Source organism: Chaetodon auriga, chromosome 21 (assembly GCF_051107435.1).
Source record: "Chaetodon auriga isolate fChaAug3 chromosome 21, fChaAug3.hap1, whole genome shotgun sequence".
Classification (NCBI taxonomy): domain Eukaryota; kingdom Metazoa; phylum Chordata; class Actinopteri; order Chaetodontiformes; family Chaetodontidae; genus Chaetodon; species Chaetodon auriga.
This window is the reverse complement of record NC_135094.1, coordinates 4,339,756-4,367,394: the sequence shown is the minus strand read 5'-3', so window position 1 is coordinate 4,367,394 and position 27,639 is coordinate 4,339,756. Positions and strand designations below refer to the sequence as shown.

Sequence of the window (27,639 nt, the reverse complement as noted above, 5' to 3'; positions counted from 1 at the left end):
CACCTGTGCTTCACCTGCTCTGACAAGTCAAAATGGCTGCTGTGAGAAGGAGAGCTTTCCGGGTTCACGTTAAGGAAAATGTCTTCTAATGCTGTTAAGTTCACTGTCAGTGTAGAAAGAAGTTTTATGTTTTTTGTGAAGGTTTGGGAGCCTCTGCTGTGGATTACCCAGAAAATATGCTGTCAGCTGTTTTTATTCTAACCCAAAAACTGTCGACAACACTTTTGCAAACGTTGCTTTTATTTTATTTTTTTTTTTGTGATTCTTCAATGCTGCAGGCACCACAGATTAAATTCACCTCCGTCATATTTGTGCACATGCAAATGTTTGGAGAAACTGGACAAATAAAGCTGAAACAATCCACATAGTTAGATGCTCCCTGAGGTGAGATGAATTTACGTGAACTGACCCTTTAAAGAAAGCAGCAGCAATAAGCCATAGATGTGTTAACGACGTCGTTTCTGAGCAACTGTATTAACATTTGGAGGAAAAATGTTTATTTTCTCAGTGAAGCCGAAGAGAAAAGCTCTAATGAAGACATAAAAGCGGCAACACGGAGCAGGAAGCCAAAAGGCTTTATTAGACACACGAGGTGTTCAGGTTGTTGATGTGTTTCTTTAGTTTTCATCAGTGTTTCCACCGCTGAAGCTGCTCTCTGAAAGCTTTGTGTTATTACTCGTCGGCTCTTGTTTTCCTTCCCTGTAGTGCAAAACTCTGTCGGAGGTGTGTGAGCACATCGTTTGTGTGTCATCGGACCCGCTGGTTTCTCAGTCAGCCCACCTCGAGCTGGTCCACCTCACCAACATCAAACCCTCTGAAGGCCTGGTAATGACTCTCAGTGTGTGTGTGTGTGTGTGTGTGTGTGTCTGTGTGTCTGTGTGTGTGCCTGCTGGGCTTTCGTATGTTTTTAACTCCCTCTTTTCACATGCATGTGTGTTTCAGGCTCATCTTTTTGTTAATCTTTCTGTGTGTATAAAGGCATGATTGGAAGTAAAGTAAATTGGCCATTCTGGGTAATAAGTACTTTTACTTTTTGGTACGTTAAGTAAAACTCAGACACACATACACGACTTTTACTTACATAAAAGATCAGAGTGCTTCTTCCCCCTCTGGATGGTGATTGCATGTATCTCAGCAGGGTTTTGAAAGACCACAGAGGCTCAAATATAAGAAGGCTTTCCCTTTTTCAACACCTATTTATGGAAAAGACTTTCTGAAGAGACTTTAACGTTCATCCTGAAGGGAAGGAGTCCTCATCCTCGACACCTTTTCTCTTGTTAAAGTGAAACATAATATAGCACCATTAAAGCAGAATGTAAACGGCACATTAGCGTAGCTTGACTGTCAGTCACGTCCTCACACGCTGCATTCAGGCTCATGAGACTGATCAAAATGACGACAGTTAGTATTTTTCACACTGTCTTTCGGAGCTCCTCGTCATCTGTGGCAGCTGCTCCACGCATGATGGTGGCCCCGCCGCTGTCTGCAGGAAAGACGTCACGAGGCGCTTCGGCTCATTATTGCTCGACAAAAAAAAAAACGCTGCAAACAGGTGAAACACAAAATGAAGATAACAACAGACGACAGATCCTCTTGTAAACAAACAGACAGCTAACAAGAGTTCTGGATTTCTAATAGATAGTTAAATCATACCTTTATGGTTTTGGATTGATTTACTGATCGTGACTTTTTTTTTTTTGCACAAGTTATCCAACACATTGAGAGGCTAATAACAGTGTCAGACAGAGAGGAAAGCCTGTTCCAGTTTGGATCCAGTTCCTGGTTGGAAGAGTATCAAGACTGGTTAAGCTCTGCTGCTAACAGATCTCTGATCAAACCTTTTATTACCTCCCTCTTTTAATTAGCAGACAGCAGTGGAAAACAGAGCAGCTTCTCATTTTTAGCCCGCTGACGGTTGAAATGACAGACGTCAGCTGCGGCCGATCAGTGCTGATTCAGTTCAGGTCCGTGGTTCATCTTCTCAAGACATTTTAAGAGTCTTCCAGTTAGATTTTGACTCATTTTCTCAACATTTTGTTCACTGCTCTGAATCAGGAAGTCGGCAGCTCCTGAAGCACAGAAGGCCGCAGCTGTTAAATTCTGACAGATTTTGTTTAATTAACATTTCGTACGTTCAGCAGCTCATCTCATTTTCAGGTTGTAGGTACCAGCTGTGAACATTAAGTAGACTGCCACTACAACCTGTAGTGTTTCTGGCTCCTCAGCCAACAAAAGCTGATAAGACACATGTGAGCTGACGCTGTTTAAGCCTTTAGCTGCTTACTATTGGTCAAAGGTAAAGGTGAAAGGATCCAGATTTGATAAGTGGACTTGACGCTGGATTTGACCTTTTCCTTCCCTCTGTCCGTCAGGGAATGTACATCAAGTCGACTTACGACGGCCTCCACGTGATCACAGGAACCACTGAAGGGGTAAGAGGCTTACAGTCCCGTTTCCACTCATTCACACCAAACTACAGCCAAGCAGTTAGCTTCCACTGTGACACACACACACCGGTGAAGTGGATTTCCCATCATGCCTGAGGGTTGAAGGGTATGAAAAACCCTTACTCAACAGATCCATAGCAGCATATCAGCTTCCAGGGGGATGACTCTGCTTTGTTCTATTATAGTTTGTTGAACAACTTGCCCACACTGGCGTGCAGGGATCAATAAACTCAGATCAATTCATAGTTTCTTTCTGTGTCTCTGAAGTCTCCAGCTGACCGCTGTAAGAAGATCCATGCAGGAGATGAAGTCATTCAAGTCAATCACCAGACTGTGGTGGGTTTCTTATTGTGTCTGTGTTTGTCTTCTAGTGTATGTACTAAATATATCTTTTTGTTGTTATTCAGGTATTCATGTAAAGATTTTGTGTTTGAGAGTAGAAAAGTGCACTTAAATCTTCTAGAAATTAACTGAAATTAAGAGGAAATTTGCATATATTTCAGATGGATTGGGTAAAATGTATATTAAAGGTCCATTCCACCTTTTTTAAATCCTGTATATCCACACATATAACTGAAGAATGAGGCCTAAACATGAAAACAGGCCTACCTTTTTTTACAGCACAACACTCACAACAGAGTAAATATTGGACTTTTTGTTTGATGGCTAATAAGTTTGCCATATCAACTTAAAAACTCATCATATGAAGGCGTTCATAACTTCTCTCCACTGCCCCCAAGTGGCCAAAAAGTTAATGCAGGTCTCTGCCAATCAAATGAAGAATAACGTTACACTAAGATTATAACAGGAAGGTTTTGATGTTCTTGACTTTGCTCCAATCAGGATCAACCCTGTGAGATAGTTTTATAAGATCTGTGAGTCGAACTGGGAGTCAAAGCCAGTCGCAATTATTTGTGTTGAATTTTTATGGCGGGGCGACCGTCTGTTTACATCTGTACTGCAGACTGTGCCCTTACTTTTACAAGGTGCAAATGCACGCGGCATGCATTGCAATTAGTGTAATCAGATCCTCCGACCGTCTCTGCACCTCCTCTGGCATTATTATCAGATCTCGGGTCAATCCAGTAAATGCAATTAAGATAGTGTGTTTGCCTTAATTAGAAAATATCTCCCACAAAGCACTGATGAAAGCACCTTGAACAGCAAGTAAAATAAAGTTCTGCAGAGCTTCTAGTTGCTGTTTTTATGGGTTTTTGTGGGGTTTTTGTTCACAGATGTCCCACCAAAGGGGAGTGTTGGCATGGTTTTGTGGAAATAGTGGCTAAAAATGTAGAGAGATGTATGACAAATGCATTTGTTTTCAAATTGAGGGCAGGTTACATCACATGAAAGCTCTATAGATAGTCTCACCACCTCCACACACGCTCGCACAGAAGGCTCAACAGGCGAGATCCAATCACGACATGGAACGAATTCAAACTACAGGCTGAATACAAATGTAATGCTGTGATTGTGTTGATCATTATCCAGATGATAATAACTTCCCACCAGGTCAGCGCGCGCTGTGACCCTCTGTCCTCTCCCGTCCACAGGTAGGCTGGCAGTTGCGTAACCTGGTCGGCTCGCTGAGGGCCGATAAAGGCGTCGTGTCCCTGACCCTGAAGAAGCGTCCGCAGAGCACGCTCAGCTCGGCCCCCGCTCTGCTGAAGAACATGCGCTGGAAACCCCTCGCTCTGCAGGTGGGACCGGCTCTACCTTTTATAGACTTTATTAAAACACTGCACTGGCCCACATAATTCCCCACAGCATTCCCACTCTCCCTGTACGACTGCAGCCAAAGCGTGTAATTAGGTCAGGGTACTGTGGCTCAGCATGGTTTTGTTTGCCAGCTGAAACAAACTGGAGAGACTGGGAGTGTAAATTGATGGCACCGTCCACCCACATTCCCAGAGCGCTGGCAAATTATGAAATACATCTCCCTGATTAACACTGATTATCCACACAGTCAGGAGGAAACGCAAAGGAAAACAGTTTCCAGCCCTCCATTCGTCAGCCGTGTTGTCACACTGCACGGATTTCATTTGGAGGTGGTCGAAGTTGGTGGAGACCAAAAACAGAGCTAAGATAGAGCGAATATGGGACTTAGAGTTGTTAGGTGGCTGATAAGTTTGTTTTATCAACTCAAATATGTCACTTAATAATGGTTGGGGTGGACACTCTGCAACATAACAACATCACAATGTGATTAAAAAATGCTTTAGCTGCTGCGAGTAGATCATGTAATGTAGTTAAAATGAACATGTGGTCAGTCAACACTTTGCAGATACACTCTGAATCCAGAGTTATGTTCATTATGTTCTTTCTTATGCTGATATGTGTCTTTCAAAACACATCTGCTGCTGCAAATTTGTCATCTGTAACACAGTTTGCTGGAGACAGGGCTGATTTTCGTTGCGCTCACCAAACTGCTGACGTGGGAACATAAACAGTAAAGTCTGACGGGGCAGAAAACATGAGCGGTCAGGCTGTAAACAAGCCGACAGTTTCATCTAAACCACTTTATTCGGAGGTAAAACCAGAAGTGAGTGAAGAGCGTCTGGAACGATCCGTCGCACAGAAAAACTGTGAGGTCAGAAAAATGTGAAGTGATGATGTGACGGACGTTTCGAAAAGACAAGTTGGGTCATGATTTTACTGCTCTCTTTATTTTTCTCTTCCAAGTTTATTTAACCCAGAAACTGTTGAAAACCTGCTGGTATTTCTTCCCTCATCAGACCTCTTTTTAGTGATGATCCGTTCGTTGAGTGCATTGTTATTGTAGCACCTAACTCTCAGCAAACACTGCAGGATTAGCAGATAAAGTAGCCAACTGTGCTGAATGGATGGCCTCAGTTTGTAAAGCAAACGTCTCTCCATGGGTGCAGCGGGTGTGAAGTTTGACGGTCTCTCTGTTCTGAATCGTAGTTTGAATTTAATAATCGTTTAAAGACATTAAAGACGATTAAATATCAGAAAAAGAAATGAAAGCTGAAGGAAAGATTGCCTGAACTATGTGTGCTTTTGCTTTCTGCAGCCAACCAGAAGTCCAGGCAGCAGTTCGGCCACACCCTCAGGCACGCCCACCAAGAACTCCGCCCTCCAGGACCTTCACATCCCGCCTCCACCTGCTGAGCCATACATGCCCAGGTAGAGTGTCTCTGCTCCTGCACACTGAAAGGAATAAAATCTGAACATGTGATAACAAAGCCGATCTGATGACAGCGAAGAGGAGCTCTGACTCTGATGTGCATGTGTTCGCCGGTAAATCCGCCTCTGCTGTTGCCATAGAGATGAGACAGGAGCCTTGTCTGGAGATGAGGCATCTCGCAACCACGGCGGCATCAGCGTCGCTAAGCGCTCTGAGTCACCAAACTCCTTCCTGGATCAAGAGTCTCGCCGGCGAGAAGAGGAGGAGTCCGTGTACTGCACCACGCCTACTTATGGTACGCTCCTGTGATGAAGAGTGTGAGAGAATGAGAGGGACCGAGCTCAGTCTGTACTGAACCTGCCAGCTGAGGGTTCATACAAAGTCCTGAACGTCTGGAAAATGCTTAATTTTAACTGGTTTAGAATATGCTTGAATCCTAATGTGCTTCTGGAAAAATGCTCATAAACACAATCTGGTGTTTCATCTACACTCATGTCCTCATGTAAACCAAAAATACTGTAATATTTTAAAGTTGGCATATGTGTCTGTTGTCTCCTGGTGTTGGAATTAGCGAGTATTAATTAAATTTACAGTCAAAGTTAATATGAACAGCCGGTGAAATAACACCGATAAAACATCGATGGCTGTGGACATAAATGAATCCTTCTGCCTATTTTTCACATTTCCATCTATAGCAACAATTTAGAGGTCATGATTGGCTTCAAGAGCCTGAAAATCTTGGGTTTAGGTACCTTGAAAGTGCTTGAAAAGTGCTTGAATTTTACTCTTGAAGATGTACGTGTACCCCTGGGTTCATAAGAAGGCTTAGACAGTGATGGAGCACCGTGCGATAAAATACATACAAATAATCACTGGTCAGAAATACTCTGGAAGGAGAATATTAAGTTTTGTAATTGTGTGTGTGTGTGTGTGTGTGTGTGTGTGTGTGTGTGTGTGTGTGCTCTCTTGTAGGCAGGCTGAGGCCCATCTCCATGCCTGTTGAGTGTAACTGGGTGGGCGACTATGAAGACCCAGCCAAGCTGAACAGAGAGAGCCGCAGAGGTGAGTGTCGGCGTGTGGAGTGCATATGTGTGTGCGTGTGTGTGTGTGTGTGTGTGTGTGTGTGTGTGTGTGTGTGTGTGCGCACCTCCTGAAGAGCCTGTTAGATTCAGTTAAATGTTCCCGTCTATCTGTATTACGAAAAGATCAGTGTGTGTGTGTGTGTGTGTGTGTGGAGATCAATGCGCCTCCATCCCTTCCTCTAATTCTCTCTGTGATTAGCATCACAGAGGAATGACATGAGAGGGGATGAGAGGGGAGAAGAAGGTAGACGGCTGGCACAAAGGCAGAGAAAATGAAAGGCGCCGTGAAGGAGGAGGAATAAAAGCGACTGGAAGGGAGGAAGAGAGACAAGAGGAGGAGGAGGAGGGAGAGAAGGAGGGATGAGAGGAGGCAGAAACAGGAAAAAAAAAAAAAGACTATTCTCCCTGACCTCCACCTGAATCACTCACACAGTTGCCATGGCGACGCTGACAGCAGCTCTTCTCGGTGTCTCGCTTTCCTCCGGCCGCTGCCTAGCAACCAGGGGAGGACACGGTGGGAGCCGCGGAGACGAGGCGGCGAGACCTGAGCTTCCTCCCCGCTGGAGCACCGAGGAGGAAGTTGGTGGAAAAAGAGGGAGGCGACCTGCCGAGCGTGAACCCGACGAAGTCCAATGAACACTCAGACGTGTGTGGACACGGCTCACACACCAAAACAGCATTATCGCCCCGGACGCCATGACAGGCGGCAGTGGAATATGGATCCATTATCTGGTCTTTCAAACCAGCAGCCAATGGTTTTCTGACCCAGTGAAGTTGGTTCTGTTTCTGTTGATTGACGTTAGCTTGAAGCTAGCAGCTACCCCAGTTTGTGCGCCTCCTGTTGGAGCATGGAGGTGACTGTCAGCTCCTCCACTGGCAAAGCTTAAAAAACCCAGAGGACCATTTAAAAACACCAGTTCTGACACCGTCAGAGTTTCCACTTTAGCCCTGTTCGTACTGGACGAGTATCAGGGGACACAAATCACCAAACACAGAGGTCACATGATCACATTAATCCTGTACGAATCGGCACCTCTGATCATCTGATTTCTGTTGTCAGACGACTGAACAAGTTTGAAGTTCGATCGCGGCTCGTGAAACGTCGATCAGTGCTGTGAGGTCGGACGTATTGGCCTTTAAAATGAGCGATGACAGAAAGTTTGGAGCAACAAGCAGCTGCTGCTTGATCTAAATAAGCTGCAATGAGATGTGTATTTATGGAGAAAGTGAGCAAAACAGCTCTATACTTCAGTATTAATGTACAATGGACAGACATGTTGCATAGTTTTGCTACTGAATTCTGTTTTAAAAGCCAATTAAAACTAAAAGGCAAAAAATAAATATATATTTTTGAGTTAATCTTAAGGATTTCCACATATTTGTTCTGGTATTGGCTCAATAATGATGCTGTGATTAAAGGTCAAAATCTGTAACTAATTATTTTTTCTCATAATTCTTCTCGTCTAATTTTAATGGATCTCTGAGTGATGTGACCTTTTGGCATTGTGTTATATTCAAATGTTTTTTTAATTTGGTCTCAAATTAAGCCTTAAAAATACCTGACTGAATGACTGAAGGTTAGAAAACAAAGAACACGATCCTGTCGACGAAATGATAAGGATGAATTTGGGCCCTTTAGTGACATCCCTGATGCAAATGTCCATGTGAGTCTCACGTACTTGGCGTGTGTGTGCTGATTTGCTCGTGCAGAAGCGTCCCTGATGCGTTACGTTGGACTGTCCGGCTTGGACGAGAGGACCGGCTCTGAGGACTACTCCTCCCACACGGCTCGTCCGGGCAAACGGTCCAATGACACGGCCAAGCGCGCCAAGAGGCGGAGCCACCACAGCCAAAGCCCCTCCCACTACGTCCTCCAGACCAACCAGAGAGATTCTCCGCCGAGAGACCCCGCCTCCATTTATCATGTAAGCCATTTTGTCTTTTTTGTAATAAATTCTGTGTAATTTGACTTCTTTTTTCTCAATCACACAACAGCTAGCTTAGCTGTAAAGCTAATTTTGTAGGCAGATTTTGTTACCCTGTGACAGAGCCAAGCTAGCTGTTTTCCCCGTTTCCTGTCTTTATGCTAAGCTAAGCTAACGGCTGCTGCTTCCAGCTTCATATCTACCACACAGTTGTAAGAGTGGTATCAATCTTCCTGCCAAAATGTCCGAACTATTCCTTTATAAGAAATAGTTTGAAACCTCACTGCAATGAGCTCTTAGCATAAAACACAAGTACCTGTATTTGAAGAGTGAAATGAAAGTTAATTGTACTTGCAGGTTGCAGGTAGTAGCTTCCAGATTGCATTACGTGGTTGCATAACGCAGATCAAACAAGGTGGTGAAACTCCTCTGACTTTTGCCCTCAGTTGTCTCCTCAAAGTAAAACAAGTCAAATGACGCAACAACCTGCCTCCTCTCTGATTTGACTTGATGCTCAGAGATTTGAGGGGAATAGAGAAAAAGTGCCGCAGTGAAGTGTGATCTGAGCGAATGCTGACTCGTTATTACCCCCCTGTCAGTCCCATGACATCTGTCCACCCTGGCTGTCCGTCTGAGCTCGCCGCTCTCACGTCCAGACAGTCGGTTTGGCCGGTGGTGACCTTATACATCTCAGCATCTCTTTGGAAATTAAATGTGTGTGTGTGTGCATGTTGACAGCGTGCATGGATGCTGCGATGGCAGATGGCGTGTCAGTGGGTGTGGGCGGGTCCATGTCATCTGCCTTGCTGAGCGTGGGGCCGCGAGTGGCCGAGCTCCAGACTCTGACACGTGTAATATCGTGACATCAGAGCCGGTGTGTTGCCCCATCTGACCTGTCGAGAGAGGTCACGTCTCAAACACGCCGGTCAGAGATGGATGTTTTAGATCTGAGGGTTTGATGATTTCCAAGGGCGAGAGACATGACGCAAAGATGCTGCAATCTCCCATGTCTGTTGCAAATAAACATCCATGAATCTGCTCAGATATCAGCAGTGATGCAGGAAGTATTCAGATCTTTTACTTAAGTAAAAGTACTCAGTACCACAGTGTAGAGATACTTCACTAAATTACAAGTCCATTACAAGTAAAAAAGCAGGATTTTACTGTCGTTTAACTGCAGAACTTGCTTGAGAATCAACACGTTTTTAACTTTTCTTCAGTATCAAAGTACTCCAGTGATAGTAGTCTGTGCATCCATGGGTGCACTGCGAACAGGAGCGGCTCATGGCTAATTCGGCTCGGTTTTTAATGCTAAAATTTAGCAGAATCTAATAAAGACGCATGCCAAAGAACACTGGGATCAAGTTGTGGTTCACAGCTAGCAAAGGGACTGTGTCAGACCTCTGCTAGATGTTTGCCCTTCACATTTTGCTTACTGAAATTTCAGTTTAATCCCACGAGGCCCCTGAGCTCTATTTTCCCTCGTTTCCTCCGTCACCTGGACGTCCTATTGTGCCAGCGCTCGCTCCCCTCCCTTCCTGTCCCTCTGTTCTATGTTTAGAGGTGTGAGAGCTGCCGAAGTGCTCCATGAGCTTGACTTTTCCACCCGCACATGTGTGTGTCAGTGTGAAAAAGAGATAATGAGAGAGAGAGAGTTTCCCTTTGTATCTGTGTGCCTCCTGCCTCGTCTCCTCCGCTCCCTAAGATCTGTCATCTTTTATATCCCAGGATTCTTTGCAGCAAACAAAGGCCACTGATTCATCCTGACAGCCTGCTCACCCTCCCTCTTCTTCTCTTCTTTCCAACACGCTCTCAGACATACCAACAGTCCTCCTCTCTGCAGTCAAAAACCAGGAAGAAGAATAAAGGTAAGCAGAGACGCCACCTGTTCGGTTTCAAGCACGAGCTGCCGTCACAGTCCGACACTCGCCGGTTGCGGTCATTCATTCATTCGCTCTCTCAGGGACGCTCAGCTAATGGACGCTGTACGAAAATATGAGAGCAGCTGCTGCTTCGATTGGACCAGTTATCTTAGTGACACTTCAAAAATGTGCGTTTTAGTTCTAATTACAGGCAAAAAAGAGACTTGTATTGGCTCTATTGTTTATGAACATTTTTCCAATAAATGACAGGCCCAAGATAACCAAAATAACCATTCATTCATTATTAGAAGCTTGCAAGCTTGCCTGTGGACATTTTTCCCATCCAAAGACATAAAAATACTCTACTTTGCATAAGAATTTGAGTCCGATAACCGCAGAAATTATGCAAATATTGTTAATTTCATCTCCGCTGAATGAGAAGCTGTTTTTCTGTGCATGTTCATTGGATGAATAATGGGAGGATGAGAGGCACTGTCCCTCCTCTGCAGATGAAGAAGCAACAAGCAAAACACCTTTTTGAGTTAATATTTTCGCATGTGCAGCCGACCTGCTCTGCACTCACTGAAAGGCTCTCTGAAGGTAGCAGCTAATTGGACGTAATTACTAAGAAATGCACCACTGAACACGGGGTCTGCATGTTCCATTCCAGGAACTTCCTGTGTGGGAAACCATAGAAAACTATTATCATTATTATTATTAGAGAGAGAGAGAGAGAGAGAGAGAGAGAGAGAGAGAGAGAGATTGGTTTTTTGTCATTTTCTAACATTTTTATTTTGGTAGAACATTGTGGATCTTTCATTAGTATCATGCAACAGAGTGAATATTTGCTTATTAGTGAAATGTGTGATAATTTAGTTTGTGATTTGTTTTCAGGATGTGCTTTGCAACTAATTTTCATCCATCAAATGGCAAACCAACTGTCCAAAAACCTAAAAAAGAATCGAGTTAAACTGATTTAAAACAGAGAAAAGTAGTTAATCTTCACATATGAGCAGCTGGATCCTGCTGATTTTTGACGTTTTTTCTTGATATATTTTTTTTATCTAAACTGTTGTTGATCAATGTTCTGTCCAATGACTAATTGTCTAATTGATGAATCGTTTCAGCACTAGTTAATACTGCAGTGCTGTTTTGGTCATTTATTAATGTTAAAGTGTGGGCGAGAAGACGCTGATCAGACTAATCAGTCACAGCTTCTTGTTTATTTCATCCGGTGTGATATAAATAAAAAATTCACTGACGGTAGGAATCTATATTCTACAAGTTGGGAGTTTTTCCGACTGGAGTTTTTAAATTATTATCTGCTCCAACTCGAGTCTCCACGACAGAAAAACATCTTCCTCACATTTTGTGCAGAGGCCACTGTATTTGCATTTTAATACATTATGATGATTTTGCAGATTTTCATGAGTCCAGTCTGGACTGCAGGCGAGGCAGTTTTCAATCTGCTCGAGACTGAGTCCACATGAACATTGCCATAGAAATATCCAGTTATTCAGCATTTCTTCTTGTCAGAAGGTCGTTATTTGAAGATGAAAACGAAGCATTGAACGTCTAATATGTGGTGTTTTATACATACACCGGATCTCATTGTAAGCTGAATTCTTTCATTACTTTTCTTTAGAAGTTTTGTCCTCAAACATGGCTGAAAGCCACCGACGGTATCCCATAAATCCTTCTGCTCCTCCTCTTGTTTAGATGATTTTACTCCCTGGTATCAGTTTCTTTGCCTCTTTGACCGAAGCGTTCTTTTCCTCTCACCACACTAACGAGGATCAACATGTTGGAAGTGATTCTTTCACTCGTTTCACCATCTGCCTTTGTGAGAAGCTCTGAAAAGCTCCGGGCCCATCTGCACTTTTCTCAGGCGACGGCTTTGTTTATTTACAGCGATTACACCAAAGTTTGAAAATGAATGTGATGATAATGATTTAATGACGGTTAAAATGCTCCGAGTCCTTATCAAAGAGCTAATGAAATATGAGTTTCTGCTTTTGGTTCAGGCTGAGGTCAATCTTCATTTTCTTAAATTGATAAGTCTGTCCGAAGGCCAAAACTCAAATTGGTGATGGTATCAGCCTTTAGTGTGGAGCTGCTGCACAGAAAATGGATTGAGCAACACGTCCTCGTGCCTAAATGACTGAATAGATTGATAGCCAGTGGCTCCCAAAAAGACATATATGACTGTTGACGGCGTACCGGATCTTCATCATCACGTGGTCAACGTTGTGAAATGGTTGCAGTACTATTGACATAAGTAATGTACGTTACGCAAGTTAAAATCCATCCATCCATCCACCGCGCCTCCTCCATACATGGATTTTCTTCCGCTTCATACTTTGCTTCCGTCTTTATTACTATGACCACTAGAGGTCACCACTTAACGACGTACATAAGCCTAAATGTGGGTCGTAACAACCTGCTTGCACAGACGAGCCGAGTGCTCTTTTGTACATTTTCAGGACGTACAGTTTCTGTTCTTTGGTTTCTTCTATAACCTGTTAATTATCTGCAAAGTCTCTCCAGGCTTCAAAGCATTTCACGCTGAACGTTTTCTTTCACTGTAGCTTTCTTGTGTCGCACGGTGGAAGAAGTTGTTTCGTTTGGAGATTTACTCTTTGCACTTTCCCTTCAGAAAGTACGGGGAGTATTGAATTGTGTTCTCCTTTTTAAAGCTGGAAGACTTTTGATACAGCACAATAAAAGTTTCTCGGCGACCCTCAACTGGGAGCCAAGTTTCTCCAGTAATCTCTAATGAGGAGCCTGCTGTGAAAAATGTTACAGGGCTTTTATGCCAGAAGGAAAAAAGGCAATTTTTATGAAACACCTCGTACCTTACTGCAGTGCAGCAGCGTTCTGTCAGATCCAGAGGCCGAACTCTTGCCAAGAATAATTGCTACATTAGGATGTGGCATTTTGTGATTGCTTTTATTCACACTACTATGAAAGAGTGAGCACTTACAAGCAGCATTAGTACTATGCACTGCTCTTTGACCATTTCTCTTACTTTCAGCTTTCCTTCAGTTGTGTCATTTGTATTCTCTCCATTTGGCAACGCCGCCTTCACGTTTCCTCCGTGTTGTTCCAGGACGCAGTTTGGCCTCCCTCAGTCGGAGGCGTGTTTCCTGCAAGGCGCTGGGCAGAGGAGACTGCGAGGGCTGGCTGTGGAGAAAGAGAGATGCAAAAGGTTATTTCTCTCAGAAGTGGAAGAAGTACTGGTTTGTGCTGAAGGACAACTGCCTGTACTGGTACATCAATGAGGAGGCAAGTCTCCTTTTATACTTGACCTTTCCTCCTCCAGCCTCCTGCCTGCATGTTTACTGACAATAGATGCTGAAAAAGTATTTCAAGTGGCAGTTTCCCAAAAATTCTACCACATTTCACAATGTTAAATTAAGTGGGGTCTGAAACAAATGATGAAATTTATCATAATCTGTGCGTGCTGTAACTTAACGAGAGCTGTGCAAGTTTTTGAAATAGCTGCTGTTAGTGCCGCTTTGCTCAAAGGGAGGGAAAACTGTGCAGAAGTTACCCTGAAGTCAAGCTTTATGCTACAATTTCACAGCTACGGATGAGTCATCAATACTTTGCCGTGTAGTAGTAAAGATTTCACCCTGATTTTAGCATAAATGTGTGTAAAGTTTAAGTTCTCTGAAGTCTTTTGAAATGTTACAAAGTCCGAGGAGAACTTCATGGTTTTCAGCCACGCCGGCAGTGAGGCTTTAGAGATGCTGGCTGGTTGGTGAGTCCGTCACTTTGGTCCAGACTGAAATGCCTCAGCAGCTATTTGATTGCCATGAAATCTGTTGTAAACATCCACGTTGCCCCGAGGACGAGTCCCAATATCTTTGGTGATCACCTGACTTCTTATCTGTCGCCACCATAAGGTTGATATCTGTGAATTGTCACCTTTGGTTTGTCAGCAAATACCTTCAAACTAATGACATTTCCAGACTCCTCTACTTTGTATTTAGTGCTATAAAGGAAATATTAGCATGCTAACATGATAAAGATAATGACCATGGTAACTGTTATATCTGCGAAACATCAGTATGCTAACATTGTCTTTGTGAGCATGTTAAGATGCTGATGTTAGCATTTAGCTCAAACAGCTTAGCTAGCATGGTTTTAAAGTTAGCATGGACACATCATCTGTGCTATCTACAGCCTCATATGTGTAAATCTTGGCGAGCAAACTTAACATCACACCCAGGAAGGACAGCGTTAGGATTAGAGGCGATATTTTTTTCTAGGTTGGCGAAGTCAATACCCGCACTACTGACTCTGATTGGCTAGTACTGATTGCCTTCATTTGTTGGGTTGGTTAGGTTTAGGCATGAAGAGTGAGATTGGCTAGGCTAAGAATATCAAGGTGAGCCAATCAGAGGCAGAGTTTGGCCTTTGATTGGCTTAGTGGCAAGGGGTGGGTCTGAAAGGTTTCACTACGATTGGATGATCCCAAGAACTGTCGCAACCCAGATCCCTCTGCAATTAGCCAAAATGGCTGATCAAGGTGGCTCCTTTCTGTGTTTACTGCCCAAGAGTCACAATCACCACATTTGAAGGAAATACACCAGATTGGACTAAAACAAACACCTTTCTTTAGCCTTTCCAACTTCCTGTTAGCAAATTATTGATCTCTTCATTTTTTTTTATTTCTGGCTGTTCAGGATGAGAAAGCAGAGGGTTTTGTCAGTCTTCCCGAGTTTAAGATTGACCGGGCCAGTGAATGTCGCAAGAAGTAGTAAGTGCTTGATGACAACACTCTGTTGCATATTAATGTGTATACGCTTGTGCATGTGCAGTTGACATGTTCTGATGAATAAATGTTTGCCTGGAAAAATAACTCCTTCTGTTCCCCTCGTGTCTCTCTAGTGCTTTCAAAGCATGTCACCCCAAGGTCAAGAGCTTCTACTTTGCAGCAGATGGAGTGGATGACATGAACAGGTAAATCAGCATGTGCTAAACACAGCTGAAGGTCATCCAGAAAGGCGAGCTCCCTGTTGGATGGCAGGAGTGCAGCTTCCTGTTCACTATCCCCAAAGCAGAGAAGAAATCTGCTTTTTATCTGATAATAAAAAAGACCGCCTGTTTGTATTTGCCAAGTCATGCATGAAAACCATAATTTGCAAGATAATTTCCACTGTGGTTCCAGTTTCAACCCCTGCAAAGGCTCTCCAAACTGTGTTGTCATTTACATAATCATCCCCTAAATGCAAGAAAGGATTTTGTTAATAATATCAATTGTTTCCAATGAGTTTCAAAATGAAAATAATATTTTACCAAATTGGTTGAATTGCAGTGGAAAAGAGAGAATATCAGCCCACGGAGGGTTTATCTTCACTGTTTTTTGAGAGAAATAAGTCTTTAAAACCTTCTAAATTACTTATTAAGGAATAGTTTGACATTTTTTGGAAATATGCTTATTCATTTTCTTGCCAAGAGTTAAATGAAAAGCAGCCTGTTAGCTTAGCATAAAGACTGAAAGGAAGCAGAAACAACGACCTTAGCTCAATTCTTAAGGTTTTGTATATAACGTGTTACTTAGTGAGCTTTAGTGGTGCTGGTTGGGAGACTTTGTTCCCTTTACACAGAACCAGGCTAGCTGTTTCCAGGCTTTATGCTAAGCTAAGCTAAGCTAAGCTAAGCTAGTCCTCGCCTAACTTCTCATGTCATCTTCTCATCTAACTCTTGGCAACAAAGCAAATTAACACATTTCCCATAATTTTTAATTAAGTCTCTAAAACATGTTTTTTTTTGCAATATTGTCTGATAAATGTCCTCCAGTGATGTCATTCGAGTCAGCTATGAGATGAAGTGTTGCTGTTGGCGGTTGAGGTGTATTGTGGGTAATCTAGGCACCAGGTTATGATTATTTTTTCCATTTTTTAAACTGTCTCTGACATTGTTGTAGGAGTGTGTTGATAACTCAGTGAAGTGATCTTTTTTTGAAGTGATATTTTTCTCTTCTTGTGTTTGGTTGTGTTGCTGCATGCGGTTTCATGACGCATTTCCTGTGGGTTGGTCGTGATATCTGGAGGGTGTTTGTGGTTAATTTGTCACACTGTGTGTATTCCTTCTTTCTTTTCCCTGCTTTGTTTTATGCCATGAATCTATTAATCTGAACCTGAACCTCCTTCTGGGTGTTCCTTCCCTGCTGTTAGGTGGCTGAGTCGTCTCAACATGGCCGCTGTGGGCTACGCCGAGCGAGAGAGGATACGCCAGGAGCAGGGTGAGGGTTCATTCAGTGATTTGCTGAGGGGAACTTCAGCAGATGGTGGCTGAAAGATGATGTTTTCAGTACAAAACACAGTAATACTTCTGTTCTTTTTTAGACTTACAGTACACTTCCTGTGCTAGATCTATGTAGTAAATAGATGGTTGGTGTTTCTGACTGTCTGTGTGTGGGTTTCCTGCAGATTACTGGAGTGAGAGCGAACATGAGGATGACACCACCTCCAGCCCTAAACAGGACAGTCCCCCACCTCCATACGATACCTACCCACGGCCTCCATCAGTGAGTCACTCACACATGACTGTACTACGTGCTCATATAAAGTACATGCTGTACTTGAAGGCAGAAATCATGCTCAGCGCTCCTCCGCTGTCCATTTTAACAGTTGAAGTTATTGCCAGTTTAGCCTACGGGCAGCGGTTGGCCAAAATTGGTCTAATTGTTGCTATAATTGGCCCTCCTGCTGCTTTGCTCCACATCAGATGTCTTTGTCTTTGGGCTCGTAGTGTTTAGCCTGGGATAAAATGAATAAAACAACAACAACTACACCTTTTAAGCTGAGCTGTTAAGATAATAATGCTTGAAAATCCTTGTAATAAGGAGTCTTTGGTGTTTCTGCAGACACTCAAATACACTCATTTCCACTCATGTCCAAACTCTCATCTCTTCTTCTTTGTCTTCGTGTTTCTTACTTTCTCTCTACTTATTCAGTCATCACCCTGCCTCCTTGGAAGTCATCTGGCTGCCTCGCTTGATTGAAATCCTTTTTTTTTTAAGTGTGTCATCACATTTGAATGAGACCAGTTGATAATTGACGCGAGCTGGATTTTCGCTCTTTCCTCTCTCTGTCAGATGAGTGCCTACTTGGAAGGCCGGACCACTCGACTGTCTTCCACGGAGACGTCTCGCTCTCGCTCTTCCCAGGAGGACTTCCTCTGCGGCGAGCCGCCCGCGGTGGCCGCAGAGCCGCAGTACCACCCGGGTCCGCTAGGGGGAGGCACCACACATAGTGGGAGAAAGCCAGGGGGCAGCAGCAGCAGCGACGTGCAGTACAGATGCGATCCTATAGAGGTGTGTCAGTTAAAAGCACAGCATGTCAACAAGCAAAGGCCTGATTTTCATCCATTTAACTGAATATTTATGGTCTCCGGACAGTTATTATTTAACATGACCCTATGTCTGCTCCTTTAGCGCCACCAACAGGCCAAAATGTAGCTGGTTTGTTACTGCATTCATCTTCTCCAGAACATTCTCCATTTTCTACAATGCACTTTTGAGAAAATATGCTTATTTGCTTTCTTGCTGAGAGTTGAATGAGACGATCAAGCTGTCCAGCCGGGAGGCAACTAGCTTAGCTTATCTTAGCATAAAGCCAGGACACAGGGGGGAAGCAGCTCGCCTGGTCCTGTCTAAAGGTAACAAAATCCAACTGCCAAGACCTCGAGCCTACTTCTCAAAATGTCAAACTCTTCTTTAATAAGTCATTTAGAAAGGTCTCAAAGACATATTTCTCTCAAAAGTACATTAAAAATCATTCCTAACTTGTTTCTAGTGCAATTCAGCCCAGTACATGGATATATTTTTTTTTGTCTCTGGGGGTGTTTTGAGGCTAAAATGTCATGATGTAAATGTCACACAGCTGATTACTTTCATTCTGCCAGTGGAGACTTTAACCAGTGGGATTTTAATTACCATGGAAATTATTGTAATGGATTTTGTTCCAGCACAACTCACAGGACAAAATTTACATTTTTTGAGCCCCACTGCCTGTAAGACTCCGAGCTGGGCAAAGCCTCAGGATGTTTGTCGCTCCAACACTTTTGTAGTGTTGGTTTTAGTGAATATTTAAACCTCGAGGGGCCGCTGGCAGGTCTCCATACGTTTTATTTATTTATTTTATTCATTTACGATTCTTGAAATTCAACAAATCCAGGGGATTTGGGAGAGGAGTTTTTAAGTCACCTCTGGTCAGTTGGAAAACTCACCCAAAAACATGAATGAATGAATAATATGGCTGAACAATACTTACTGTGTACGTGCATCTGTTGCTGTTACCTGTAGTACCGGTCCAGTCCCGCGGGGGGCAGCAGTGAGACAGGGTCTCCGGGCCGCTCTTCCTCGTCTCAGAGACGTTCTTGGCAGGACCTGATCGAGACACCTCTGACCGAGGCTGGACTGCACTACCTACAAACTGGACCACTAGGTAACACGCAAACAAACCAGGTGCTTCATGTGTCCAACCTGCTGATGAAGACAGAACATTGAATTGCACGAGTGTATGTGTGTGTGTGTATATGTACAGTTTCTAAAAAATACAGTTGCCAGTATAGGTAATAAATACAGTGTGGTCTATGATATAGAAAAGGGGAAAACAGCATCAGCACAGAGCTCCGTTAACTGATGCTGGACTTAAACAGTCTGACAGCTGCTGGGATGAAGGACCTGCGGTAGCGTTCTGTCTTCCACACTGGATGCAGCAATCTGTTACTGAAGGAGCTGCTTAAGCCCCCCGCTGTCTGCTGCAGGGGGTGGGATGGGTTGTCCATGATCGATGTCAGCCTGGCTAACATCCTCCTCTCACCCACCTCCTCGATGGTGTCCAGAGGGCAGTCCGGTTTGTTCAGTCTCTTTCTGTCCCTCTCTGAGCTTCCACAAGCCGACTGCATAGAAAACTGCAGGTGCCACCAGAACCATAAAAGGGTTTTAATGGTGTCCTGCATCCTCCAAAGGACCTCAGTCTTCTGAGCAGGTGGAGACGACTTTGCCCCCTCGTGTACAGGACATCTGTGTTGTTTGTCCAGTCCAGTTTGTGGTTAAGGTGAACGCCCGAGTATTTGTACACTATCATATTTGACGCTGTTCGAGGGTGACGGAGCCCCAGTTAATGCCTCTCATGTATTACCATTATTTTCAGGTCACAGAGACAAGCATCCAAAAAAAAAAATCTGCAATGTCTCTGCAACTTTTTACCGCTGTTCTGAAGGTGTTTCCAGAATCCTCAAAGTGTCCTCTAACCATCTGGAAGAAGAAATATTCTCTCGGCTGCACATTTTAATAATGTGGATCATATTTGACTCCTTATGCTTGCTGCACTGCGTTTGAAGTTCATGTGATCGGTGGTCTTCCTCCATAGAGAATTTAACTGGCACAAAATATGGTTGGAAAAGTTTTCTTTGCGGTTCTGCACCAAATATAAAAAAGTAGTTGTATGTCCTGTTAAAAATAAGTGATGCTGGATTGATGTTTACACTCAATGGGAAGAAAAATGTGCCGTTTGTCATCCCTCGTCTTATGTCTTCTTATCGCCGCAGAGGACGCGGTCTTTGCCGAGCCCGGTCCGGGCGGCGGGACCATGATGGCCGGAGCCGTTTACACTCTTCCTGCACAGAGGAATGTCCCGCTGCCCATGGCGATGCAGAGGCTGATTCCTATGGCAACCCAGGGAGGGAAACCCCGCAGCTTCACACTGCCACGAGACAGCAACCTGCACACGCTCCTCACGCCCCCCGCCAAGGAAGAACAGCAAACACGCAACGGTGAGTTTAGCGAGGATCATACGTGTACGGTGAAGCAAGTGCAAGAGGAGGACGAGCACAGAGCAAACATGCGGTGTTGTAATGCGTGGGCGTGTGGACGAACAGCAGAGAGGGAAAATGTGCCTCACATCGAACGACAGCCACCAGAGACCCAAAAAAAGATGATTTTTTTTTTAAGGTGAAGACGTCAGAACATGTGCCAGAAATAAAAACGCTCTCAGGCAGACACATTTCCATCTCTACTGGGTAACACACACCGCTGCCACACACTCATCTAATGAGGCTAATGACACGATGGCGCACTTGTTGCCAAGGTGGGCGCAGCAGTGTGCAAAAAGAAAAGCGGCAAACTGAATTAGTAAACAAGAGAGAGAGAAACAAAGGCGAGAACAATGACATACAGTGATCACGTGGATTCTCTTTCAATTGGTCAGGCAGAGGAAATAAACCTGCCAAAGAGGAGAAACGCTCCTGAAGCTGGAGGGAAAGAGAGAGCAGGATTTTATCATCATGAATAATCTTTCCGTGACGAGCAGATGTGTGTTATAGTGAAGTGTTGAGGTGTGTTTTACTGTCCTCCAGTGGTCGCTCTGAGACATCACTAACTGACAGCTCTTTAGCCTTTGACTGCAAATCTTCTGAGTGTGAGAGTGAAGGAGGGTTTAAATCACCATTAAGAGTGCGACTCTGTCCTCCTGTCTGTCTGTGTGAAGGCGGCAGCGAGGGCGCCTCCCTCGGCGACCTGTTTCGTGCGTGCGAGCAGGGCGGGGTTTGTCCTCTAGGCCGAGGGTCCGAGTCTGGCAAAGGCCAATCAGAGTTCAGGCAGTCCTTCCTCCGACGGGCCGCCGACCCTCAGCTGAACGACCGTCTGCACCGCCTCCGCATACTGACGTCCACGCTGAAGGTTGGTTTGAATGCACACACGAGCAGGAAATATATGAAGCTTAAAAAACACACATGAATGGCATGCACACAGAAAAAGCTGGTACACTGAGGTAAGAATTAAAGGACATTTCAGCACATTTTCAGTCCTTTTTCAACTCTATTCTTTAGTGCAAATTAACACATTTTCTTGAATAGTTTGTTTTATATTGAAGTTATAATCCTTAAGACTTCTGACCTGGATGATTTGATGACCTGAAGTGCAGTTTAAAACTACAGGAAATAGTTTGAGCGGCTGTTTTGTTTGAAATCTAACATAAGAGCAGCTGGTGTTTCTGTTCACAGAGCAGTCAAACAAATTCATTTTGTTAAAAGTCGGTCAAAAATAATCGCAACTGTGATCTGATTTCATGCTGCACACGGCACAAAACAGAGCGCAGCAAAAGGAGGAAGAGCTGGAGGCGTGGCTGCTGCTTCCTCTTCCATTACCTGCTGCCATATTTAAATCTATTGTTAAAAGATGCTGAAAATCGCAGTTGTTTTGTAGACCTGTTTTTCGATAAATGAAAGCTTTTCTTTCCTGCGAGCGCCTCACGAAAAAAGCATTTTTAATGTGACCTAGCAGCATAGGAAATGAGGTTGCGCACTTTGAATCCGGTGCGGGAATGGCGGACTCCGCCACCAAGATAGAAAACTACTGCATAGAGAGGCGATCAGTGAATGTAAATGCATTTAATGGCTACAGAGGAAAAAATGCAGACCATAAATAGCATCAAACACAAGATTTGGTTACATGAAAATCTTAAGGATTACAACTTTAAACTGCAGTGTTCCTCATATCTCACTCATATCTGATGCCACTGTTCTGCTGCAGCTCTTGCAGACCAACGTTTGCTGTCCTTTGTTGTTATTTCACCCCTCAGAGTAATGAACGCTTTAGTTTCTATGAGGCTGGCATTTTCTGATAAACTCACTTTGTGCTGCTTACATTTACTAAACTCGCCACTTTCCCGTCAAAATCCATGTTTTTCTTAACCGCTCTGGGTTGAAAGAACGACCTTTGTCACTGTGTATTTTTCCTGGCCCACTGGGTTACAATAATCACATCCACACATGAATGCACAGAACCACATTAAACGTGTGCCGGCTGAAATGGATAAAACTGCACTCCTAATTACTTTCGCAGAGGGATACTTGGAAACTTTCCTTTGCATTTCGCTGTACTAAACCGTGAATTTCTGACCCTGATTTACACATAAACACACATATAAACACACACATGCTGGAAAGTGTTTGTCCTGTTGGTTTCAGTGCCATCATCTGTCCCAGTCTGTCTCCTCGGTTTGGTTTGAGCCTTCTCTGCAGAGCTTTGTCCAGCCGCCATCTGTGGCTTTGTGCTGTATGAGCAGTGGTTATGTTCCTGGGCTGGGTGCCTGTGACTGGCTCTTTTGCTGTGGCTGTGTCTTCTTTTGTCTTTAGAGTTTGTATCTTTGTTGCTTCCTCCGTGTATGTGGGCCGGGGTGGTCGGCGAGGGCGTTGGGGGCTTCGTCGCTTGTGCGTGGAGCTACAGCGGCTTCTTGCGAGGGTCTGTGGCTTTGGCTGCCCGTGTCTGCTGGTGCATTTTGGGTGGAGGAGCTTACATGTTTGTTCCCTGTCTGGCGTCTCTTAGAGGAATACACCAAGTTTTCGGGGGGAGTTTGGACAATGAGAGCAAACAGTGGACACTAAAGTCATCCATGTGACTCTGGTTGACCCCGTCTTGAATCAGGTTGTACTTGTGTGTTCAGGCAGCATGGACTTACCTGCAGCGGTTCTGTGGAAACAACAAAGACGTTCATGTTTTCTGTGTTTATTTTATGGATCAAAACTGAAACGAGGCTCCAGTCCAGATGAGAAGTGAAGATTTGTCCTCCTCAAAGCTACAGTGATGCAAAACGTGTCTGTTGTAGCATATGTAGCACATCCTGGACATAATAAATGGATGATGATTACATAAATGATTTGATTTGGTTCAGTTTTATCAGAGGAATCAGTGCTTTTAACTAAAAACAACATATTTTTTAATAATCCAAATCTTTCAATTGTTCACATATAGTAATGCTGAAGAATCAGTAAGTCCATAAAGTTAATGCGGCTCTTTTTATATCCGACTGTTTCAGATATTGATCCACTTCATTAAACGTAACTCATGTCATGAAGTGTTTATTACCTGTAATGATGGCTTTATTAATGATCAATAAATGATTGACTAATTCTTACTAATGCTTTATAGATCAGGTTTAAGCCATGATGGACAACTCGAGCCAGCGAGTCTGCACTTATAGTAAGTCATCAATGAACAGTCGTGTGTCTTATTTTCTAATAAACCGCCGAGTCTTCCTTAATGTTGCTTTCCTGTGAAAATCACGCATCTCCAACATGTCAACTTTTCACAAGCCAAGAAAACAGCCGTGTTTTCAGCTCGGTGACGATAATTTTAGGGTATGTTAAATGAATTAGCACAAGTGAGGTTCCTGAATTTGAGATTTCCTGAATGAGGTCAAACAGTCTATTAGCTAAGAGCATTTTTAACAGCCTGGCAACCCAAACCCACCTTATTAATCACTCATATCTAAAAAAGCATTGGAAAATGATTTATTAATTATCGATAATGGCATTTATGACAACCGTCCTTACTTACCAATTAGCATCAGTGGTTGTAGGAGTCAGACTTTTCACATGACATCTCAGAAAACCAGAACAGATGGATGGTGTTAGCGTCTGTAACTGAGCGTGAATCTCCCCCAAACTTAGTGTGTCCCCTTAAGTGTGTGTCTTGCTTCACGTGTGTCTGCGTTTTAGTGGTTTAAAATGACTAAAAATCCCAAAAGTTGACGGAGCCCCTCCTCTGTTTCTGCATCCCCCATAGGACAGGGAGGGGGAGCTAGCGCTGATTGACAGGCTCTTGGCCAATCCCCAGCTGTCGTCGGCAGAGTTCCAGGAGTGGAAAAGAGCCTATCAGGAGCTGTTCTCTCAGGAGCCAGACTCGACCGCTGAATCAGACCCCGGCCCTCCCCTCACCCCCTCACTCTCTCACACACACTCCTACATCGAGACCCACGTCTGACGAGTGTAACACACACACACACACACACACACACACACACACACACACACACACACACACAGGCTTAAGTTGCTCTCACCTCCTGATTGTGGAAGGAGTCGAGCAAACGGCAGAGGACGGTTTGGAGCATCAGGGTTGCGATCAGTGGTGGACTTGCTAGGGGCGACTCGACACGCTTTCAGCAGCCGCTGTGTACAAGTGCAACATGACAGCTTTCCGAGGAGACGCCCGCGTGGCCCTCATGTCACATCAATCTACGAGCTGATTGGTCATGCCACTCCAGCTGGCTCGGGGGCGGATGATAAACTGACTCTTAAGTATTACATGTTAGCTTTCGTGCTCTTTAAATACTCTCTGTGGAAAACGCCATATAAAGAAGCAAACCCTGGACATCAGTTTGTTCCTCCTGACATGGACAGACGTCTCAGAATAGTATCTTCATGAGCTGCCATTAACAGTATTTCATCCTGCTTGTTGTGCCATGTTTATACTGACTGCGCAGCGTCTCATAGACAGTCCCATAGCCACCGAGTGACACACGTTGTATTCTATCAAGCCCAATACTTGATGTATATGATGGTTTTTTCTGTACAGTCAGTGTTACAGCAGAGAACCGTTAGCACAGGTCTTTTTTAAATCAACTAGGCTCAGTTTCTATCTAGTCTTAGAGACTTTTGTTTGTGCTGGTTTGGTAGAATTACTGTACGTACTGTGCTGGGCTGGACCTGAAGCATGCACACTCCTGGAATACGACCCATTTAAAGGAAAAGTCCACCCTAAAAACACTTCGACACTGTTTTCAAACAGCTAGTGAGCCCACGTTGTGGTTTCTTTTTTGTTATTCTTGCACAAAACTGATAAGATGCCAGTTTCTCTGACAAGTCCCTGTCAAGCTGTTATTCATATTCACTGTCAGCATCACTTTACCTCCAGCAACGTCACTGTAAACTAAGAGTCCTGTCAGAGAAAACAATTGTGGATTCATTTAATTTTACATTTGATACAAGCTGCCTTTATTAGAGCTCTTTCATTCATTCATTCAGGCCTAAACAGCTCCTTTAAATCACTTTGATGGAAACATGAAACATCCTTGGTTGAATATTATAATGCACCTCATTATTGATTTTTTATTATTGTTTCATCTCCATAAAAACAGCTCATGTTCAGACAAAGTCCCTGTAAGGCCTGCATAAAGATTCTGCAATATCTTTTATTACATCCTCAATCCCATGACACCTCATAAAGAAGAGGTTCACATTTTTTGAGAATGTCTTATAACAATACCGATATGCCTGTATGTACATTGAAAGCGTTCCCCCTCTTCATAATGGCTGCAAAGAGATCCTTTCTTAAAGTAATTTCAGAAAGAAACGGACAAAATCCACCGTCCTTGTTCTGTATGAAAATACAAAATGCAATTTTGTCCAAAACAGATGGTGACTTTGATAAAAATACTCATTTGACTTGTCGAACTCAGACTGCAGAAGCCTCATATTGACTCCAGCAGACCCTCATAATGCAACCTACCCATCATATCCTCTAACAAAGGCTCTGTGGAGGTCAAAGTTCCAAAATATCCAACTCTAAGAACTGAGGAAACTTAACTCTTAGGAGTCAAACTTTTTTTTTGTTAGAAATCTTAACCTGTTGTTTGCTTGACATGCAGATTGGGTTCATTTTAAAAGGCAGTTAACTGACAGTATGTCAGACATTGTGCACACCTTCAAAAGGGGAGATGGAGTTCTTGGTATTTGTGTCTGGACCCATAACACCTGAGATATGGTCACCATGGCATCTAAAAGTAAAACCTTGATTCCATAGAAAGTTGTGACGCTGTGAAAAACGTAAATAAAAACAGAATCAAATCATTTGCCAACAAACTGTGTTTACCAACAACGGTTTTCTGAAGTGTTCCTGAGCCCATGTGTTAATTCCCTTTGTCCAATCATGTGTTCACAAAGTAGTGAACCTCGTTCCATCGTCGCTCATGAACGACTCACTTTTATTTATGTTTTACACAGTGTGCCAACCTCTTTTGGAGTCGGGCTTGTTTATGAGTCAACAACAGTTGGAAAAGTTTGTGAGAGGTTGCTCAGGTCGCCACAGAAAAGACCTCCTGAAACTTTGAGAACATGGCAGATTGATTATGTTTTATTGAGCGGTGTAAAAGTTTCTCAGGGTGGATTTTTCCTCAGAGGCTCTCCGTATCCTGCATGCCACATAGAGAATATGAGGACATATTTGCATAAGACTTGAAATATGGATCTAATAAAAATATATTAGTTTGTTATTTGTACGCTGCTGGCAAATGACTTAATACTCAGAGACACTGCACAAAACTATGAAAGCAATCGTGCACATGAATACACACACATAAAGACATGCACACACGCCAATAAACAACGATAAACACTGTTTGAATGCTGTTTCTATGCTGCTGCCCGTGGTTGGTTGTAGTAGCATGTCTTTGCTGTAGATAAACACAATATTCCTTTTCTGTTTTTGTGTTTGAAATCTCTAGATACAGTACATCTCTCTTTATAGAGTGCAAACTAAGTGTCTTGGATGATGTTCTCTAATTCTATCAGGTTTATTTTGGACAGTTGAGTAAAGATCGTTTAATGTTCAATCTATAAATTATGGTAAAATAACGGTATTTATTTACGTGATCATTCTGCGTGTAGAAGAGGGTGGTTCAATAAAGCGTGGTTGAAGCGTTGGATGAAGGTGTGTTTGTGGTTTGTTTTCGTTTCGTTGGACGGTGAGAAGGAGAGGAGGCCGGAAGGATGTAGGGAGGGATGATGAGCGGCGATAACGGCTGCTGCAAACGCAGGTAGAGAGAGAGTCCATGACAAACCAGCAGAGATCTTCTGGTTTAGAAACTCTGCTCCTCCTCCCACCTGACCAATCAGAATCCCTGTTTGTCTCCATCAATGGTACAATCACAGCTCAGCAGAAACTCCTGCGGGACGACTGATCGGACGCCAGCAGCTGGTTTCAGTTGTTCTGTTGCAGTTTAAGAGACATGGTGACCTGATCACCACTGAAAGATCAACATTAAGTCTCCGTAGGAAGTACAACACCGTAATTAATCTAGTAAAAGTAAAAAGGTTCACAGTAACAGTTAGCACGTCACACCATTCACACAGATTTGACCTCTGTGTTTAATTGCCTGAAACCGTTAACATATCACCTAGCTTACTTGCTAGCTAACATCAGGTAGCTGCAAGCTAGCTTGCAATGGACTCACTGCCTTTGTTAGCAGTCATGCTGAAAATTCACTTCTGTCTGCGCACATTGTCAGACAGAAAGTATGGCTAGCTTGGTTAGCATTAAACTGGATTAACGAGTCTATAATAAGAGTATCTAAGGATAACTACTAGCCAACATCATCT

The 27,639-nt window shown here is 43.5% G+C and overlaps 1 protein-coding gene across 3 annotated transcripts in view; it reads left to right on the top strand.

The window, feature by feature from the left end:
- Positions 1–27,639, top strand: part of cnksr2a (connector enhancer of kinase suppressor of Ras 2a) — a 63,827-nt gene that overhangs the window by 22,091 nt on the left and 14,097 nt on the right. The window contains exons 6-25 of one of the 3 annotated variants that reach the window (XM_076761717.1): positions 706–825; positions 2,373–2,432; positions 2,715–2,783; positions 4,001–4,147; positions 5,482–5,594; positions 5,736–5,890; positions 6,568–6,657; positions 8,388–8,602; positions 10,419–10,470; positions 13,574–13,749; positions 15,156–15,229; positions 15,361–15,432; positions 16,650–16,717; positions 16,905–17,002; positions 17,573–17,791; positions 18,782–18,923; positions 20,032–20,256; positions 20,970–21,160; positions 23,411–23,461; positions 24,047–26,966. In XM_076761717.1, the coding sequence (XP_076617832.1) occupies positions 706–825; positions 2,373–2,432; positions 2,715–2,783; positions 4,001–4,147; positions 5,482–5,594; positions 5,736–5,890; positions 6,568–6,657; positions 8,388–8,602; positions 10,419–10,470; positions 13,574–13,749; positions 15,156–15,229; positions 15,361–15,432; positions 16,650–16,717; positions 16,905–17,002; positions 17,573–17,791; positions 18,782–18,923; positions 20,032–20,256; positions 20,970–21,160; positions 23,411–23,428 (2,304 nt within the window). In that variant the 3' untranslated portion in view covers positions 23,429–23,461; positions 24,047–26,966. Of the gene's footprint in view, positions 1–705; positions 826–2,372; positions 2,433–2,714; positions 2,784–4,000; positions 4,148–5,481; positions 5,595–5,735; positions 5,891–6,567; positions 6,658–8,387; positions 8,603–10,418; positions 10,471–13,573; positions 13,750–15,155; positions 15,230–15,360; positions 15,433–16,649; positions 16,718–16,904; positions 17,003–17,572; positions 17,792–18,781; positions 18,924–20,031; positions 20,257–20,969; positions 21,161–23,410; positions 23,462–24,046; positions 26,967–27,639 lie in introns of those variants that run through there. The other 2 variants (XM_076761714.1, XM_076761716.1) reach the window with 2 other exon arrangements.